Source organism: Panthera onca, chromosome C1, assembly GCF_046562875.1.
Source record: "Panthera onca isolate mPanOnc1 chromosome C1, mPanOnc1 haplotype 2, whole genome shotgun sequence".
NCBI classification, from domain to species: domain Eukaryota; kingdom Metazoa; phylum Chordata; class Mammalia; order Carnivora; family Felidae; genus Panthera; species Panthera onca.
In genome coordinates, this window is record NC_138346.1 from 199,480,364 (window position 1) to 199,501,626 (window position 21,263).

At 47.9% G+C, this 21,263-nt stretch overlaps 1 protein-coding gene across 6 annotated transcripts in view; it reads right to left on the reverse strand.

The window, feature by feature from the left end:
• The window catches only part of PTPRU (protein tyrosine phosphatase receptor type U), an 81,546-nt gene that overhangs the window by 40,576 nt on the left and 19,707 nt on the right, over positions 1–21,263 (reverse strand). For 5 of the 6 annotated variants that reach the window (XM_060624534.3, XM_060624533.3, XM_078452141.2 and 2 more), the window contains exons 6-11: positions 20,996–21,170; positions 20,117–20,410; positions 7,925–8,233; positions 2,572–2,681; positions 2,050–2,251; positions 1,598–1,700 (exon numbers count right to left, since the gene is read on the reverse strand). In XM_060624534.3, the coding sequence (XP_060480517.1) occupies positions 1,598–1,700; positions 2,050–2,251; positions 2,572–2,681; positions 7,925–8,233; positions 20,117–20,410; positions 20,996–21,170 (1,193 nt within the window). The remainder of the gene's footprint in view (positions 1–1,597; positions 1,701–2,049; positions 2,252–2,571; positions 2,682–7,924; positions 8,234–20,116; positions 20,411–20,995; positions 21,171–21,263) is intronic. The other variant, XM_078452143.2, reaches the window with a different exon arrangement.

Below are 21,263 nucleotides of genomic sequence, written 5' to 3' on the forward strand. Positions count from 1 at the left end.
GCCCCACATCCCACCAGGAGGTGATAACAATCAACACTGAACAAAGCATCTTGACTGGGATGATCCCCATCGTGCAGACAGGGAAAGGAAGGCTCAGAGAGGTAAAGGGAGAGGCCTAAGGTCACACAGCCCCTATGCCTCTCCCCTCTCACCATGTTCCACTCCCCCCTCCCCACCCCACCTTGTCTCTGTCATCCCTGAGGGACACTGGACAAGCCCGCTCACAGGATCTCTCAAGAAGACCAGGAAAAGGGGTGCCTGGGTGGCTCAGTCGGTTAAGCGTCTGACTTCGGCTCAGGTCATGATCTCACGGTCCGTGAGTTCAAGCCCCGCGTCGGGCTCTCTGCTGACAGCTCAGAGCCTGGAGCCTGTTTCCGATTCTGTGTCTCCCTCTCTCTCTGACCCTCCCCTGTTCATGCTCTGTCTCTCTCTGTCTCAAAAATAAATAAACATTAAAAAAAAAAAAAAAAAAGACCAGGAAAAGAGAAGGCGCTGCTGAGTTTCCCAGCTCCCAGACTCAGCCACACAAGGGCCCCAAGACTCCTGCAAATGCAACATGCCCCTCAAACACCCTGACTTTTTCCTGAGTCTGGGAATCAGCCCAGGACAGGCTCTGCAGGAGCAAATGCAGGGGAGGCAGAGCAGGAGAAAGGGGGGAGAGGAGGCGAGGGGGTATTAAGGGCACCTGGGCAACCCACTACCTCCTCAGAGGCTCAGCAGGCCTCTCCCAGTGCACGCTTCTTTGTGGAAGAAGGGGGAGGACAGCAGGGGCAGGGAGGCTCTGTGACTTCAAGAAAAGGCATAGGCTGTGCAGACAGACCTGGGTTCCAAACCCCAGTGCTATCACGTACCAGCTCTGTGACCCGGGGGGCAAGCTACTTAAAGTCGCTGAGCCTGTCTACTGAAGTGTAAAATAAGGGTAACAATACCGACTCCACAGGCCGCCATGAGGACAAAATGGCGGGTGCGGGTAAAGTGGCAAACACAGCGTCCAGCTGACAGGAAGCATGTGTGCACATCCCACAAACACCCTCACGCTCTCTCACATACATACACTCACACCTCCACACCACACATCACACATACACACTGCGTGTCTTTATCACATACACGTGCCATCTTGTCTCCAGCACCTTCTCTCCAGCAGAGGCAGCCTCAGCTTTCTCAGTGGAGAAGAAACTAAAGACAAGCTCTTAGCCACTCCAGAGCGATGGCCCTAACTTGCTGGCTGCCCTAGCCTTCTAGAATGCCCATCCCTGTGTCTCCTGGGAAAAGCTGGGAAGAAAGAAGGCCCCAAGCGTTTCACTTCTCCAAGATGTCTGAAGGAAGGCCTCCAGGAGAGGCCCGGACAGTCACCTCTCCAGGCTGGATGCTATCCGAAGATCTCATGACAATCTCTATCAGATACCCATGGGAGTGGCTGTGGGCTTTCCACCTGCCCAGGATCACAGAATGTCCTCCTCTGGACACACTGGGTCCTGAGTGGGAAACTGAGGGAGGACAGCTAAGCTGGCCTATATGGGGGGGGCTCTGGGTCAGAGGATGAGCTTCTTCCCTATGGCCCTGACCTCCCACCCCTCCGTCTAGGCTCTCCCACCTGATGGGCGCACCGCGGCCCTGTGCCGGCCTCAGCAGAACGGTGATGGTGTTCTCAGACTCGCCCAGGGGTGATGGCATGTCGGCATAATCAAAGCTGGGAGCTGGGGAAGGAGACACAGACGTAAGCACGGAGACTGGCTGCTAGACCAGGAAGGCTGAGTCTCTAGCCTCCTGGACTCCCGTCCTCAGATCTCTTCCCCTTCAGCCTTGTTCCCTCTGGCCTGAGATTCCCTGAATTCTGACCCCTGAACTCAGCCCTCAGGTTCCAGTCTCCCACCCCTCTGACTTAATCCTCCCTGACCCCTGAACTCAATTCCTAAATGGTACATTCATCTCAGCGGGGGCCCTCCATAAACACTCCCAGGACACCGCCCCTCCTCCCTCTGCCCACGAAATCCTGGGATTCTGGGTGTCCTCTAAACGGGCCAGGCTGGGGTCGGGCGGGCTCACCTGAGATGTTGGTGGTGATCTCGGTGAGTGCCGCCTGGCCAAAGCCTTTGCCCGTGCGGGCCCGCACAGAGAACAGGTAGGTGGTGCCCGGGTGCAGGTTGGAGAAGACATGGTAAGTCTCGTTGCGGAGCTTGGAGATAGTACGTCGTGGGCCCGGCACATTCACTGCCGGGTCTGACGACTCAATGCTCTGATAGCTGATCTAGAGTCAGGACAGGCAGGTAAGTGGGCACAGGGATGGGGAAGGTCATCACTGGCCCCATAGCCTCCCGCCCATCATAGTTCAGGTGAGCTAAGGAGAAGGCTGGGCAAAGGGGGACTGTGGATGCCCATTAGCCCAGGCCCTGGACACCTTCACTTCTATTCTTTCAGGGTCCCTGTCCCCATAACCCACAGGGCACAGACTTTGACCAGTGGAAGGAACCTCAGTGATCACCTCTGTCCCCTACCCTGCACCTCCCTCTCCAAGCTGGGTGCCCACCTTCCACCAGCGACCTCCACTATAATGAGGTCCAAACTCACCTCATACTGAGTGATGAGGCCATTGGGTTCCTGGGGCTCCTCCCACTTGAGGAAGATCATGTCCTCCAGTGGAGTGAAGGTCAGGGACTCGGCTGCAATCCCACCAGGCACTGTGAGGGAAAGTGGCACAGAGCAGGGGAAAGCCGGCTTTGGAGCAGATACCTGAATTCAAATTCCAGCCTTGCTATTTCTTGGCTGGTATGCTCAGGCGTCTCAACTCTGAACCTCAGTTTCCTCATCTGCGAAATGGAGATGAAAATAACCCCTCCCTCACCAGGATTAAGTGATGTGATGTACAGAAAGCCCCAAGGTAAATATCAGGAATTTCACATGGTTCAACCCAGTCCCAAGGACTCAAAGAGGGTAGCTGGCATTCTCATTACTGTGCAGGTGGCATTCAGCAGAGAACATCTGAATGTTCCAATTCTGTTCCAGTTGAATGGTTTTCAGAAAACACAGACCTTCGCCAGAGAAATGGAAACAATTGCATTAGACTGGCAGGATTATGGGTAGAGATGTTTTCTTGTCTAAAAATTTCTGATTACACAAAAACTATGCTCAGTGTAGAAAATCAAAATGAGTATAAAGAAATTTAGTGGCACCTACAATTCTGTCACCTGGAGACACCATTTACATTTTAGCACAAACCCTTTCAGGTCTGGCTTTGCTTGTTTTTGTTCTAACGGGTCATGTCACCTTAACAGCAGCCACAGGGAATTTCTTCTAGGAAGAGAATGGTCTTTGGGGAGACAAACTGATACACCAGTGTGGGGAAGCGGAAATCCTGAGGCAAGCAGGACTCAATGAACAATCACCGAAGCTAAACTGTTCTGGTTAAAACGAACAGTCAACAAGGCAGTCCATCCACCAAAATGATCAAATGAAAAAGACAATCCCAAGTGTTGGTAAGGATGCAGGCAACGGAAATTTCCACACACTGCTTGTGAACTGATACAAGACCTTGGGAAAGCTGTCTGGAGAGATCTACGTATTATGAGCACAGACCCTATAACCTAGCTGTCCTAGGCATTAACCAATCAGAAATGTGGGTATCTATACCACTCCTTCCCACACACACACACACACACACACACGCATACCCAAAAGAATCTGCAAGTATTTTTCTTTACAGCACAATTGAAGTAGGATAAATGAATGTGGTACATTCACATAATGTAATAAGAAAGAATTCTCTGGAACCCTATGCACAACATGACTGGCTCTCTCAAGCATAAAGTCGAGAAAGAGAAGCCAGTCGTAAAAAGAATACACGCCGTAATGACCTCCACGGATAGAAAGTTCAAACCAAGCAAAAATTAATCTGTTGGATTATAGGTCAAGGTAATGGTTACCCTCAGGAGGCTGGAAGTGGGAACATAAAGGGAGGGCTTCTGGTGAGCTGCTAATGCTATTTCTATTTAAGTCTATTTCTTTTAGAGAGAGAGCACAAGCAGGAGAGGGGCAGAGAGAGAGAGAGAGAGAGAATCCCAAGCATGCTCCACACTGTCAGCACAGAGTCCCACGTGGGGCTCGATCTCACAAACTGTGAGATCTGACCTGAGTCAAAATCAAGAGTCGGATGCTTAACTGACTGCGCCACACAGGTGCCCCTGTTAATGCTATTTCTTGATCCGTGTGTGGGTTATCCTGATGTGTCCAGTCTGTGAGGACTCACTGAGTTTACCTTAGTAAGTACATTTCCTAAAACTATTATACTAATACCTAAGTGAAAAGGAAAAAAAATATTAAGTAATAGGCAGTTCTTGGAGGGAAGGAGGAAAGGGACAGAGAAAGAAGAAATAAAGCCACGCAGTCCAAGTGAGGCCTGGTTGGAAGGGAGGGAAGCAGACACAACAACATACCTCAGGGGGGAGACAGGTCAACAGACTTTAACAACGAAGGAGTCAGATGTTGAACTTGAGGTTAATTGTGAAGGGTAGTAGAATATGCCACCCCAAAATATACCACCTTCGCATAAAGATTATTTTGAGCTGAATCAAGAAGCAGCAAGCAGACCCAAGATAAGTTCTCTGCTCTCCCTGTTTGCCTAAAAGCAGGACATAAATACATAAAGGTGCTCCCATCCCCTCGCTACCAGGAAGGAAAGAGGTTAATCACTGAGACAACCCTAGACCTTTATCAGCTCAGAAGAATCTGCATAAACTTTACTAAACTTTACTAACTAGCCCTTATCTACCACAGGCTTCCCCAAATATTTGCCTTCACATAATCTGCTGTGCCTAAACTCTCAAAAATCCTTTTCCTCTGTCTTATCATTTCCCTACAAATTCATTGTTCTTCTGTTAAGACACTACGTAAGCCCAAGCTCTAACCACTCCTTTGCATAACTCATCAGAGAGTACTCCCATTTGTGTGTGTGTGTGTGTGTGTGTGTGTGTGTGTGTGTGTGTGTGTGAAATGCACAGGGTAATAAACTCCTATTTGGTTTTCTCTTGTTAATGTCTTTTCTCAGTGTAATTTATGTGGCCCCAACCAATGAACCAAAGACAACTAGAAGGAAGAAGTGAAGTTTTTCCTTCTCTGCATTTGCAATGCTTCAGGGTAAACCCTGCCCCCAGATCTCACTCCCACCCCCAGAAAATCCTCAGCACATCAGCACAGGGCACAGGGCATACACTCTGTCTTAGGTGGGACCTTGTAGAAATCAAGGAAGGAGCTGAATTTTGTGTCTGGGCCCTTGCTGTACAAAACAGAAAATTCCACGTGTAGGGAGTCAAGAAAAATTATCCACAAAGGAGCTTAGGTAGGGTACCTAAAGATTTGCAGATATCTGGGGGAAGGCTTTGGACCTGTGCTAGCATAACAGCATTGCTGTTAAGAATGAAACTCTGGAGTGCCTGGGTGGCTCAGTCGGTTAAGCCTCTGACTCTTGATTTCAGCTCAGGTCATGATCTCACGGTTTGTGAGATCAAACCCTACATAGGGCTCTGTGCTGAGTATGGAGCCTGCTTGAGATTCTCTCTCTCCTTCTGCCCGTCCCCACTCATGTTTGCTCTCGCTCCTCTCTCTTTCTCTCTCTCTTCCTAAAAAATAAAAGAAAAAAGAAAAAAGAATGAAACCTCTGCAGCAGATAGCCAGGTTTGAAATCCAGTTTCTGCTACCTATCTCCTAGTTATGTGACCTCACCTGTAAAATCAGGATAGTAAACAGTCATCTACCACCCAGTTGTCATGGGGATTATATGCACTAATAGTATATAAAAAACATTCAAAATAGTGCTTAATGTGTAATAAGTGCTTAATAAGTATTAGTTTGACATAAATAGAACACTGCACCCAATAATGACAGAATGCACAATTTTTTTCAGGTACACATGAAATATTTATCAAAATTTAACAATATGCTGGGCAATAAAGCAAATATCAAATTTCAAAAGACCAATATTAGAGTATGGACTCTGACCAGAGAGGAATTAAGCTAGAAACCAATCACAGATAATTATGGAAATCTTAAAAATTTAGCAATGTAATTCTAACTCTTGAGTCAAAGAGGAAATCACAACAGATATTAGAAAATATTTTGAACTGAATAGTAACAAAGAACATATCAAAACTCATGGGATGCAGCTAAAGCAGGGCTTTGAGGGAAATTTATAGCTTTAAATGCATATATTAGAAATGAAAGAAGTCTCAAAATCAATGATCTAAGAAGCTTCCATCTCAAAAAGCTAAAAGAAGAGCTGATCAAATCTAAAGTATAAAGAAGGAAATACAGGGGCACCTGGGTGGCTCAGTCAGTTAAGCATCCTACTCTTGATTTCGGCTCAGGTCATTATCTCATGGGTCATGAGCCCAAGTCAGGCTCTGTGGTTGGGATTCTCTCTCTCTCTCTCTCTCTCTCTCTCTCTCGATTTCGGCTCAGGTCATTATCTCATGGGTCATGAGCCCAAGTTGGGCTCTGTGGTTGGGATTCTCTCTCTCTCTCTCTCTCTCTCTCTCTTTCTCTGTCCACCTCTCCCCCACTCACATTCTCCCTCCCTCTCTCTCTCTCTCTCTCCCCCCTCGCCCCAATAAATAAATAAATAAATAAATAAATAAATAAATAAATAAAACTTTAAATAGGAAATACTAGAAAATAAATATACAATAAAGCAAATCAACTAAGCCAAAAGCTGGCTCTTTGGAAAGACAAAAAATGGATACACCCCTAGCAAGAGTGAACAAGAAAATAAAGAGAAGACACAAATTACCAAACTCAGGAAAGAAAAAAAGGGACATATGCTATTGATCCTTCAGACATTAAATAAATATAATTAGAGATTATAAGCAACTTTATGTCAAGAAATATGATGATTTAGGTGAAATAAATTCCTTAAAGCCCAGTACACCAAATAGACACAATTATAGAAAATCTTAATATTCATGAGGCTCCTGGGTGGCTCAGTCAGTTAAGTGTCCAACTCTTAGCTGGACAGTGGTCATGATCTCACAGTTTGTGAGTTCAAGCCCTGAGTCCAGCTCTGTGCTGCTAGTGCAGAGCCTGCTTGGAATTCTCTGTGTCCCTCAGTCTCTCTCTGTCCTTTCCCCATGCGCACATTCTTTTTCTCTCCAAATAAATAAACTTTTTTAAAAAATCTTAACACTCTAATACCTATTTTAGAAAGTAAAACTATTGGGGTGCCTGGGTGACTCAGTGGGTTAAGCATCCAACTCTTGATCTTGGCTCAAGTCATGATCTTGTGGTTTGTGGGATTGAGCCCTGAGTTGGGCTCTGTGTTGACAGTGTAGAGATTGCTTGGGACTCTCTCTCTCCCCCTCTCTCTGCCCCTCCCTCACTCTCTATCTCTCAAAATACATAAACTTTAAAAAGAAGAAGAAGAAGAAGAAAGTAAAACTGTTAGTAATTACATTGCCACAAAGAAAATTCCAGGCCCAGGGGCACCTGGGTGGCTCAGCTGGTGGAGCATCTGACTCTGGCCTAGGTCATAATCTCACTGTTCCGGAGTTCGAGCTCCACGTCGGGTTCTATGCTGACAGCTTAGAGCCTGAAGCCTGTTTCGGATTCCGTGTCTCCCTCTCTCTCTCTGCCCCTCCCCTGCTCACGCTCTGTCTCTCTCAAAAATAAATAAACATTAAAAAAATTTTCTTTAATTAAAAAAAAAGAAAGAAAACTCCAGGCCCAGATGGCTTCGTTGCTAAATTCTTCCAAACATTTAAGGAAGAAATTATCCCAATCTAGCCCAAGTCTTTCAGAGAATAAATATTAGCCATCATTGCTTTGTTGTTGTGTTATTTTGATCTTCAGCAAAAAATTTTCTATGAAAATTTCAGTCTCACATTGGGTGCCTGCAGGAGGCACTGAGTATCCTGGGAACCAGGGCTGGGACTCTTACCATCCTCGTCTGTCTGGAAGGTGACCTCCTTGCCCTCCTTGCGTCCCTCGGGGTTCGTGAGGATGAGCCGCACGTGAACGTTCCGGTAGGGGGGCAGGTTCTTGATGGTGTAGCGGCTGACGCCCCGCTCCATCTTCATACACTCCCGGATGGTCTGGTTGTGGCTGCTGCCCAGCGTGTAGTGATAGCACAGGGACACCGTGTACGTGTGGCAACGTGTCACATTGTAGCCCAGAGGTTCCCACTGCAGCATCAGCTGGCGGGCCTGGATCTCAGCGAAAGCCAGGCCTTTGGGGGCCCTCATGGGTTCTGGGGAACCCGGGAAGCAGAGAGGAGAAGGTAGAGGAAGTGGGAAGAGAAGTGGGGCAGGAGAGAAAATATCAGTCAGCTGCTGAAATCATCCTTCCTTTGCCCTCAAGAGTTCAAGAGACCATCTAGAACAGGGAGTCAAAGTGTGTATGGTGGAGACAGGTGGGGCCACATCTGAATCCTAGCTCTGCCCTGTGCACCTGGCAACATTGGCTGAGTCCCTTCACCTCTCTGAGCCTTAGTTTCCTCACCCACAAAAGGGATTAATATGCCCTACCTCACAGGACGGTTGTAAAGTTTAAGGTAATGTGTGTAAAGCATGTGTGACAATGGCCACAAAAATGTTAGCGATAATTTTTTTTAAATTTTTTTTAACGTGTATTTATTTTTGAGACAGACAGAGACAGAGCATGAACGGGGGAGGATCAGAGAAAGAGGGAGACACAGAATCTGAAACAGGCTCCAGGCTCTGAGCTATCAGCACAAAGCCCGATGTGGGGCTCAAACCCACGTACCGCAAGATCATGACCTGAGCTGAAGTCGGACACTTAACCGACTGAGCCACCCACGTGTCCCCAATTTTTTTTTTTAATAACACAGTTCACTTCCTAGTTCAAGATCATCCTGGAAGACATCAGGACAGTCTGAATCAACCAAATGCTGTATTTTTCTTAATTTATTAATTCCAAGCTTGTTCTAAAAAAGCTTATAGTAGGGGCGCCTGAGTGGCTTAGTTGGTTGAGCGTCCAACTTCAGCTCAGGTCATGATCTCACGGTCTGTGAGTTTGAGCCCCACGTTGGGCTCTGTGCTGACAGCTCAGAGCCTGAAGCCTGCTTCAGACTGTGTGTGTCTCTCTCTCTCTGACTCTCCCCTACTCATGCTCTCTCTCTCTCTCTCTCTCTATCTCTCTCTCAAAAATAAATAAACATTAAAAAAAAGTTTTTAAATAAAAAGGCTTATAGTGATAGATACAATGCAATAATATATAGAAATCAGGATGATGGGGGAAATGAGAGTCAAATAATTAAATAATGCCAGAGAATGTTAGGAAAACAGAAATTCATGCCATGGGGTCCCATGCAGGTCCAAAGATAAGGTTCAAATTGAGTGGTGACTTCCCTGATTGCCAAAGCAAAAAGGGAAATACAATCTGTCACATAAGGGCAATAAGAACAATGACAGTTAACATTTACTGGGGGGGCTTTGTATGTGCCAGGCCTTGCTCCAGAGGCTTTGAAACACTTTCTCATTTAATCTTCTCTGCAATCCAATAGACAGGTGCCATTATTAGCCCTGTCATATAGCCATGGAAATGGAGGCACAGAGGGATTAGGTAACTTGCCCACAGTCAGTCCCACAGATGGTTAAGTGGTGAAGCTGGGATGCAAATTTGGACAGGCTGGCTCCAAAATCCATACTCTTCACCACCACTACCTGCCTCTCCATGAGGAATTCACGGTCAACAACAACATCACACCAATGCCACAGGAGGTACAGCTCCCCCAACACAAGGGGGAGCATGTCACTGTGCTTTGTAGCCTCTTGATCCATCCATGAAGCCACTTATAAAATGGTAAAAGCACACAAACAAACAAACAAGCAGAAACACAAGGCTTCTGGAGCAAAGCTAGGATGGAGCCCAGGTGTTCAGCCCCTGGTTCTACATCTGCGTTGACCAGCTGTGTGATCTTAAATCTCCGGGCCTCAATTTCCTCATCTAGAAAATGATGGAGGAAGCCAAGATTACTGACGAACCTTCTCTTTCTTGCGCCCTAACTCCGTGAGATGCAGCTTCATTACCCTCAAGTTCCGCGAGCACCTGCGAAGTGTCCCCAGTTAGAGACTCTCATCACATGCCTCAGATGAGGAAATGCTGCCACTTGGCCTCTTGAGATGATTAAGTATGACCCTATGACCATGTCCCTGTGACTCATTTGCTCAGGATGCTCTTTACAAAGGAGCCGCAAAGGGAAACACCAGCCCAGGCTGCTCTTTAGTCGGGAGGCCAGAAGTAGCACAGCGTTTGATGCTGGCCCAAGGACAGCACAATACAAACTTCTATTTCCACCAGAGCTGTCCTTTCTTCCCTGGGCCACGGCCAAGTGGCAGGCTCCTGTCACAGATCAGGCCACCAAAGACGTATTTCAGCGCCTGCTAGGAGCAAGGCCCACCTCTTGACTTCTTACAGAGTCTGGCTTCCTTCTCCCCCCACGAGCAAGGCAGACCCAATCTCTACCCGACGGAGACATTAAGGGGCTGATTCCACTGCTCACCGTACCCCCGGGGCTGCTGGCTGAAGCCCACTTACCACACTTATGTTTCTTCTCCCTTTCCTGGCCACAGAACTTTTCCTAATGTTTTATATACACAGAGACAGAGACAGAGAGAGATTATTTATTTTTGCAAGAGAGAGACAGAGAGCAGGGGAGGGGCAGAAACAGGGGAAGGGAGAGAGAGAATCCCAGGCAGGTTCCATGCTGAGCGCAGAGCCCAACGCAGGGCTTGAACCCACAAACCACGAGATTGTAACCTGAGCCGAAACCAAGAGTAGGACACTTAGCCAACTGAGCCACCCAGGCGCCCCCCGCCCTGCCCCCACCAATGTTTTTCTATCCGATTTCATTTTAACCCACGTTCTTAGCTGTTCAGAGTACAGGGGGCGGGTTTTGGGTGTGTCCACTCTGCCACTTTGTTCAGAGATCTTTGCTTTATTCCCTGACTTCCAGGCCCTGGTCCTGGCTGCCCCATGTGTACTGTGTGTCCCAAGGTGTCTACGGGAGTCAAAGCACCACGGCTTTATTTGTTCCCTGCATCCCTGCTCACATCCCTGCCCCCGGGGACACCTGCCCCACATGCCTTTCCACCCTTGCAGGTTTGGCCAATGTGCACTGCTTCCTTCACCCTCCTGCAGCAGTTAGACAAAGGCACAAAAAGTTACATGTAAACTGGTGACACAGGCTGGGTCGGTACTATGACAAACAGGACAGTAAGTGTTCCATCCAAAAGGGACAGCTGTTTCTCAGCTCCAGACAATGTTCCCATGTAGGACTACAGACGCAGGGTGGCGAGATCCTCCCCCTTTTAAAAAAAAAAAAAAATTCTATTTTTAAGTAAATATACTCAATGTAGGGCTCAAACCCACAACCCCAAGATCAAGAGTCACACACTCCACCGACTAAGCCAGCCAAGGGCCCCAAGATCCTCCCATTTTTTAAAAAAAAATTTTTTTTAACATTTATTTATTTTTGAGACTGAGAGAGACAGAGCATGAACGGGGGAGGGGCAGAGAGAGAGGGAGACATAGAACCAGAAGCAGGCTCCAGGCTCCGAGGCATCAGCCCAGAGCCGGACACGGGGCTCGAACTCACAGACCGTAAGATCGTGACCTGAGCTGAAGTCAGACGCTTAACCGAATGAGCCACCCAGGCGCCCCGATCCTCCCATTTTTTTAAGAGAAGCCAGAATTTCATATTTTTATGGGAAATCTCCAGGTTTTTAACTATTGGCAACCCAGGGTGCCTGGGTGGCTCCGTCGATGGAGTGCCTGACTCTCGATTTGGGCTCAGGTCATGATCTCAATGGGATCAAGCCCCACATTGGGCTCCGCACTGAGCATGGGGCCCACTTACGATTCCCTCTCTCTCCACCTACCCCTCTTCCCTACTCACATGCTTGCTAGATAAAGAGAGACAGCCAGCCAGCCAGCCAGCCAGGTGGATAAATCCTGGCAACCTACTCAGGTTTTTGTAAAAACCACTTTGTAGGTCACTAAATAACTAACCGCCCACCTGGAAAAAGAAACTTCCACCCTCATGCCTCACTCTCCAGACGCTGTGTTAGCCCTCCCCCGCCCCCACCCCCCACCCCCCACCCGGTCCACCTCACTGGATTGAGGGAGTCTTCGAAAAGAAAGCTCACTCTCCTCTTCTCACCCCACCCTGATCAAATCTGGGCGGACCCAGGAGCTCAAATAGTTTGTTGACTACAGACGGATATGTTGATTGAGGGGTGTGAATTCACGAGTCACTGTTTCCAAAAACCATTTGGCACCCACACATTCTCTCTTCAGCTGCCAGCACAGGCTGGCAAACAGCCCTTGGGGACCTCAAAGCCCCAGCCCTCTAAACTCCACCACACTGCAGGCCACTCAGAGATCAGAGGTCAGACGCACAAGAAAATAAGGAGGCTCACGGCGAATACCTGGTAAATCACGACACACAGTGCTGATTTTAATAATGCGAATGAGGATGCAATAACCCTGAAACTTTCAACTGTTTCTCACAGGAGGGGCTTTGGAGCAGGGCGGGTGCTCCAAAGTGCAAATCCTATCTCCACCTCTCATTAGGTCTGTGACTTCAGGCAAGTTGCTTTGTTCCCTCTGAACCTGGACTGAAAAATGGAGATAGTAACGCCTGCTTTGAAGAGCAAGTGGCAGAGTCACGGGCAAGGATGTGAGCCAGACCGCCCGGCCTCTCGTAATTAATAAACATGTGCGCGCGAAGATGAGGTAACGGTAGAAATAGAAATTAGTACAACCAGTTTTTAAAGCAATATACGTCGAAGCCCTTTCTTAAGCCACTCCTGACTATTTATCCTACAGAAATTACTCAGGGGGGCGGGGGGAAACACTATAAGCACTAAGTTTTTCAATGCAGTATTACTTATGATAACCAGGATCTGGAAACAAAATAGTCCAGCAATATGGAGACACTCCATGGACCTCTTTAAGCCAATACACATAATTATAAACAACACAACACATGGTACACCACAAAGCAAAGGAAGCAGGATACAGAATGCCTTCTACATCCCAATGACAGGGGTGTAAAACTGTGTACCGTAGGCATATGGGCAGAGATTTGAAGAAGACAGAAAAACTGGGCTAGGATAGTGAGGTTCAGAGTGATTTTTGTTAAATGTCTCTTCCTGACATTATATTATTGCTCTTACACTAAATCATATTGTAGGAGGGGAGTTTCAGGGAGATGGGGTGGGGAGGATAACACAGCGGACCAACAGCAAAACAATTGCTGGTCAAGATGCCTAAGCGGGATGAGGGGTGAGTCGGAGGTAGGGGGTGGGGCAGAACATCAATGAAGGAAGCAAGTCGTTAAGACGGGCAGGATGAGTTGCTTGGGTTCTGTGTGTCTGGTCCCTGCCCCAGCTTCCATCCTCACCAGCCTGTGTGAAAAGTTTAGCAGTGCCTGGCACAATGTGGGGACTCAGCCCACGACAGCAATCGCTGTCACCGTGGCTGCTGCTGTGGTTTCAAACGCTTCCCTAGAAATCGGGATATTCTAACTTTGGCTCTGACTCTGCTATGGACTCACTGGGTAGATCTGGGCAAGGGACTAACTCTCCAAATCTCAGTTTACTCATCTGCAAAATGGGAATTAGCTACCACTCTCGCCATGAAACCCGGGGTCCTGACCCCAGTCCCCTCTCTGGGTTTCAGTCCCCCCCCCACCTCTGTATGCTAAAGGGGAGTAGAACAGAGATTATCTGCGGATCCCCTGGCTCTGATTTTTCTTTTGAATACCTGACCAGAACTGGCTTTGAAGAGTTAAAAACACCGTAATGATAACAACTGTCATTTGCTGAGTACTTACCATATATATGAGACACGATCGTCACACGTATTTAGTGCATTTACAGGACATTATTTGCAGTTAACCTGAAACACTGGAAGGCCCGAGGGTGCAGGCCTCACATCTCCTCTCTTTGCCATCTACACTTATTCCCTAAAATCTAAGCACTAAATCAGGGGTCCTCAACCTTGGCACCACTGACATTTGGGACTAGAGAATTCTCTGTTGTGGGAGCTGTTTGTGCACCGGAGGACTTCAGCAGTTCCCCTGGCTTCCCGTACCCTTCAGATGCCATTATCACTCCACCCCCGGCTGTAATAACCAATGTCTCCAGACACTGCAAAATGTCTCCCGGGAGACAAAATCACCCCCGGTTGAGAACCACCAGGGTAAAAGATCCCAGCCAGTCTCCTGGCTTTAAATACCATCTCTGTCTACACTGATGACTTCCAAATTTATGTCCGCAGCCTGAACCTCTTCCCTGAACTCCACACTCGTAAATCCATCTGCCTGATGGATATCTCCGCTTGAACGTCTAATAGGCATCTCAAAGTCAACATTTCCAACACAGAACTCTTGATCTACGGCACCCCATCACACCTGCCCCTCTGCAGTCTGCTCGTTTCCAGCAAATGACAACTCCATCCTTGCAGCTGCTCGAGCAAAACACCTTGGAGCCATCCTTGACTTCTCTTCTCTCTCTTATTGCATAGCCCGCCCATCAGCAAACGCAGTCAGCTCGACTTTCACAATAAACCCCGGAGCTAACCGCTTCCCACCACCGCCATGACCTCTCTCGGCTGCACTGTTACAGCAGCCTCCTCACTGGTCTCCCCTCCGGTCCTCGCCCTCCTAGAATCTACTCTTCATAAAAGGGCCAAAGTCATCCTTTTATACAAAGTAGGTGATGTCACCCCTGCTCTCCAAATCCTGCCATGGTGGCGCCCAGTTCACTCAGTGTCAAATGACTCTGCATCCCACATCCCCAGAGGGACTTGGCCGTCCTCTCAGGCCATCTCCTCCCTCAGTCACTAGGCCACAGTTACACTGGTCTCCTTGCTGCTTCTCCGTGTGCCAAGCATCCCCCAGCCTCCAGGTCCTTGAGCCCTGCTGTTCCATCCGCCAGGCTTGCTCCTTCCTCCAGCAATTTCTCCAGCTTCTATGTGGCTCAGTGGCTCGCCTCCCTCAGGTCTTGCTCATAAGTCACCTTCTCAGTAAAATGGTCCCTTGAGCCTTTTTAAAATAACAATTGTCCTACCCCCCCCCAACCCCCCCCCCCAACCCTGCTTTATTCTTCACGGCACTTATCATCATCAAACTATAAATCTCACCTGTTTTACTGTCTTCTCCTGCCACAATGTAAGTTCCGTGCAGAGTTCCCGAAGGAGGCACTCACATGCTAATAGCCTTGCTTGGCTCAGTCATAGTCCCACATCCCTAGCAACCACCATAGTGCCCGACGCATAACAGGCACTCAATAAACATTTGTTGAATGAACCCTAACACCGACTCCTGTGGGGTAAAGATTCTTATTCTTCTCATGCTGTAAAATAAGGGCATGAAAGCTCTAAGGTTAAGTAACCTGACCTAGATCCCTCAGTGAGAAAGTAATTCCCATGGGAACACTCTGCACTCTGATGCACCACTCAAGAGTTTCTTCAAATGTGGCACTCAACTGGATTTTTAGGTGGCTCCCCAGATCAGCTTTGAAAAACACTTAAGAGGGGCGCCTGGGTGGCACAGTCGGTTAAGCGTCCGACTTCAGCCAGGTCACGATCTCGCGGTCCGTGAGTTCGAGCCCCGCGTCAGGCTCTGGGCTGATGGCTGGGAGCCTGGAGCCTGTTTCCGATTCTGTGTCTCCCTCTCTCTCTGCCCCTCCCCCGTTCATGCTCTGTCTCTCTCTGTCCCAAAAATAAATTTAAAAATGTTGAAAAAAAAAATTTCTTTTTAAATAAAAAAAAAAAAGAAAAACACTTAAGAACACAGGCTGTCAAAAGATGAAAACCTCGTCTCTTAACCAAAAATTAACTCAACGTGGATCACGGACTCAAATGTAAAACGTAAAACTGTAACTCTTTTAGGAAAAAAAACGGAGAAAATCCTTGAAATCGAAGGCGAGGCATGGAGGTCTTAACCTTGACGCCAAAAGCACAACTCATAAAAGGAACTTTTGATAAACTGGCCCTCATCGAAATTAAAAATGGGTGGGGCGCCTGGGTGGCTCCGTCGGTTCAGCGTCCGACTCTTGATTTCACCTCAGGTTGTGACCTCACAGTCGTGGGATCAAGCCCCACGTGGGGCTCTACTGACAGCGCGGAGCCTGCTTGAGACTCTCTCTCTCCCTCTTTCTCTGTCCCTCCCCCACTCGTGAGCACGCTCTCTCTCTCTCTCTCTCTCTCTCTCTCAAAATTAATAGATACATAAATATTACCAAAAAAATGGTTGCTCTGTAAAAGCCCAGGTGAAGAGTACGAAAAGGCAAGCTAAAAGCAGGGAGAAAATATTTATACACTATATACCCAACAAAGACTAGTATCTAGAATGTGTAAAGAACTCTCAAAACCCAAAAGGAATGAATGAATAACCCAATTACAAAATGGGCAAAAGACATGAACAATTCGCCAAAGAGGATACACAGACGGCAAATAGCACACGGAAAGATGTTCAATAACATTAGGCATTCAGGAAGCACCACTTAAGACCAGGATGGGCGATCACTACACATCCCTCAGAATGGTTAAGAAAAATGATGACAATACGAAATGCTGGCAAGGGTGCAGGAAACTGGATCACACATACATTGCTGGTGAGAATGTAAAACAATACAGCCATTCTGGCAGTTTCTGATCAAAACGAAATATGCGATTATCATGGGGACCCATCAGTTGCACCTGTGGGCATTTATCCCAGAAAACATGAAGACTCGTGTTCGTGCAAAACTCTATACACAAATGTTCACAGCAGCTTTACTTGTAACAGCCCAAAATAGGAACTAGTCCAGATGTCCCTGAACAGGTGAATAACCATTCACCTGTTAAACAAAATGCAGTGTGTCCACACCATGGAATACCACTCAGCAATAAAAAAGAATGAATTACCAATATACACAACTTGGATGAGTCTCCAGGGAATTATGCTGATCAAAATAGCCACTCTTTTTTTATTTATTTTTTTTTTTACATTTATTTATTTTTTGAGAGACATAAAGAGACAGAGCACAAGTTGGGGAGGGGCAGAGACAGAAGGAGACACAGAATCCGAAGCAGGCTCCAGGCTCCGAGCTGTCAGTACAGAGCCCGACGCAGGGCTCAAACTCACAAACCATGAGATCATGACCTGAGCCGAAGTCGGATGCTTAACCGACTGAGCCACCCAGGCGCCCCAAATAAGCCACTCTTACTGCCAAGACAATTCAATGTGAAAAGAATACTCTTTCCAACAAATGGTGCTGGGACAACCAGACATCCACAAGCAAAAGAATGAAGCTGATCCCCTACCTCACACCATGTGCAAACACAAACTCAAAATGGATCATGGACCTAAATGTAAGAATTCAAACTATAAGAGTCTTAGAAAAAATAGGGGTAAATCTTTGTGACTTTGGATTAGGCAATGGTTTCTTAATATGATATCAAATGCACAAACAACAAAAGAAAAAACAGATAAACTGGACTCCCCCAAAATGAAAAACTGTTGTGCTCCAAAGGATACCATTAAGAAAATTATAAAACAACCCATAGAATCAAAGAAAATATTTGTAAGGGTCCAGGACCCAGAATGCATAAAGAATTCTTACAAGTCAGTAATACAAAGACAAATAACTTTGAGTGCCTGGGTGGCTCAGTCAGTTAAGCACCCAATTACAGCTCAGGTCATGATCTCACAGTCTGTGGGTTTGAGCCCTGCATCAGGCTCTGTGGTGACAGCTCAGAGCCTGGAGCCTGCTTCGGATTCTATGCTCCCTCTCTCTCTCTCTCTGCCTCTCCTCAGCTCACACTCTGTCTCTTTCTCTCTCTCAAAAATAAACATTAAAAACATTTTTTTTTTTTAAAAAAGACAACCCAACTTAAAAATGTGTAAAAAATCTGAATGGACATTTCTACAGAGAAGACACACAAAGGTCCAATGAGCACGTGAAAAATTGCTCAATATCATTAACCATCAGTGAAACTCCAATCAAAACCCCACTGAGATACCATTTCACACCCACTATGAGGGTAATTATCAAAAGACAGATAATAACCAGGGTTGGTGGGAACGTAGAGAAACTGGAAACTTCACACACTGCTGACGGGAATGTAAAAATGACAGCCGCATACAATGCAATATTGTTTGGCAATAAGAAAGGATAAAGTAAATATGTGCTACCACCTGGATAAACCTTGAAAACATTATGCTAAGTCACAAAGACTAGATATTGTATGATCCCATTTATATGAAATGTCCACCAAGAGGCTAATCTACAGAGACAGAAAGCAGTTTTAATGGGTGCCTAGGGCTGGAGACGATAGAAGGAAATGTGGGGAGGGATAGACTACTAAAGAGTGCAAGATTTCTGGGGTGCCCGAGTGCCTCCGTCTGTTAAGTGTCTGACTCTTGATTTCAGCTCAGGTCATGAACTCACTGCACTGACTGTGGAGCCTGCTTGGGGTTCTCTCTCTCTCTCTCTCTCTCTCTCTCTCTCTCTCTCTCTCTCTCAAAATAAACAGAAAAAAAGAGTACAAGGTTTCCTTTTGGGGTGATGAAAGTGCTCGAAAACTTACTGTGGTGATGGATGCACCCCTCTGAATATACTATAAACCACTGGACTGTGTACTCTAATGAGTGAATTTATGAGATGTGAATTAAATCTCAATAAACCTGTTCCCAAATTTTTAAAAGTCAATTTCAAAAGGTTATATGCTATATGATTTCATGATTTATGTAACATTTTTGAAATGGCAAATTTTTTTTTCAGTTTATTTTGAGAGACAGAGAATGCCAGCATGGGAGGGACAGAAAGAGAGGGAGAGAGAATCCCAAGCAGGCCCCACGCCGCACAGCGCTGGACGAGGTACTCGATCCCACAAGTCATGAGATCATGACCTGAGCTGAAATCAAGAGTTGGACGCTTAACCCACTGAGCCATCCAGGCGCTCCTGAAATGGCAAAATTTTAGAAATGATGGACAGATTAGTGTTTTCCAGGGGCTGGGGTTGGAGGAAGGAAGGCAGGTGAGTATAGATAAAAAGGGCCATACAAACTGACTGAACCATCCAACATCTTGACTGTGGTGATAAGCACACAAGCCTGTACATGTGATAAATTGTATAGCACTAAATACATGCACACACACAAACAGGGACAAGGGAAACTGGGCAAGTCTGAGTAAGATCTGTGGATTACATAAATGTCAATACCCTGACTGTGATATTATCCTACAGGTCTGCCAAATGTTACCTTTGCAGGAAACAGGGTAAAGTGCATCGGGAATCTCTAGCTTTTCTTTTCTTTTTTTTTTTTTTAAAGTAATCTCTATACCCGATATGCGGCTCAAAGTCACAACCTGGAGATCATGTACCGACTGAGCCAGCCAGGCACGCTGGCAGTTTTTCTTACGGCCGCATATGAATCTACAATTATCTCAATAAAACTTCCAATTATAATATACTGCAATCTGTCCTGTTCTATTCTCAATTTCTCTTCAGGTTAAACAATGTCCTCTGGTGCATGAGTGCCACAGCTCCTAACAGCTGTTTATACCCTTTTTAAGGAGAAAGAGCAGACCTCAGGTTCAGATGCCCCCACAAGAGACTCTAGCTGAAATTTAATAACACACTTTTTTTTTTTCAGTTGTTTATCTAGATGATATGATGTGGAATTAAGAACACAAATTCTGGAGCCAGCCAGTCAGGGATCCCAATGCCAGCTCTGCCACTCACTAGCCAGTCACTTAACATCTCTGTACTTCCGACACCTCATCTGTAGAATGGGTATGACAAGAGTACCTAGATCAGTGTTGTGAATTTTAAATCACTGTGCGTGTGTGTGCGTCTGACTGTGTGTGTGTGTGTGTGTGTGTGTGTGTGTGTGTGTTCATAGACATACGTATAGCGTCAGGCACAAACTCTTAGCTATCATTATTATCTTTACCAAAACAAGGACTAGGGGGAAATAACAACCTTTTAGAAAGTTTTAGAAGCACGGGTGCTGGCCATATTACCTCTCAGAATGTATCCCCTTGGTCCCTCCCACGGTAGCCCTGAGCCCATACCCGGGTGTCCGGAGGAGGGAGTTGGGCCAGGAGGCACCCACCTGCGCACTTGGTGCGGCTGATGAGGGGCGGCCCAGGGCGGCCGGTGCCGCCATCACCTGGGCGGGTGAGCAGCACACTGATCTCGTACTCCGTGTCGGGGTCAAGGTGCCACAGCTTGTAGGTCTGCAGGCTGACGGCGTGCACCTCCGCCCATGGGCCGCGGGACATGCGGTACTCAATCTCCTTGCGCACTATCGGCCCGTCGCCAATGATGGAGTTGGTGTTGAGCTGGATGATGAGGTAGGTGGGACCCGCGCGCAGCAGCTGCGGCGGCGCGATGGGGGTGGGGGGCTCTGCGAGGACGTGAGGAAGAGGTGGAGCCGAACGATGCGCTGTGAGACCCTGCCCTCAACTCGGGATCCCAGCACACCCAAGTCCCCAGTGACCCTCCATGTCTTCCCAGGGGCCCTGATGAAACGCCCAGACCCTCGACTAGACTTCCTCGCTCGTGCCCACTAAATCCCCAGGCCTTAAGGGCTGTCCGCTCCAAAGGCTGTCCCCGCCCTCATCCTTAAGCCTACACCCTGTCCTCAGTCCCCTCTGAATCCCCAAAGACTAGCGTTCAGGGGCTGACCGCACGCCCGTCAGATCAACCCCGGATCCCCACAGCCTGACCCCGCCTGCGTGGCTCACGTCTGGCCTGGGTCTCCCCGCCTGCCTGCTTCTCAGTCACACCCCGCCCCCTGGAGCGGACCTCCTCCCTGGAGGGAAACTGCCCCCCTCGACAGACCCGACTCCCAGTCTTCCCCCCCGACGGCCCCACCTTTCTACAGGCCACGCCCCTAGACCAGACCCCGCCCCCTCGCCTGGCCCCGCCCTTCGGATGGTGCAGGTCCCACCCCCAACCCCACCCCGGGGGAGCGCCCGCACGCGCTGACCCTTGACGATGAGCTCTGCGAAGTTCGAGACGCCCGCGCCGCGCGGGGCCTGGGACACGCAACGATACAGGTCCTGCTCCGAGCGGCTCACGGAGGCCAGCAAGAAGGTCGCCAGGAAGCGCCGGTGGCTGATGTGCCGCACGCTGGCCGCGGGCACCAGCGCCCCGCTCTGCCGCTGCGCAGGGGTAAGGTCGACAATGTCAGGAGCGCTGGGGAGGGAGGGTCCCAATCTCGCTCTGACCCGGGCGAGGGGAGTAGTACATGTCCT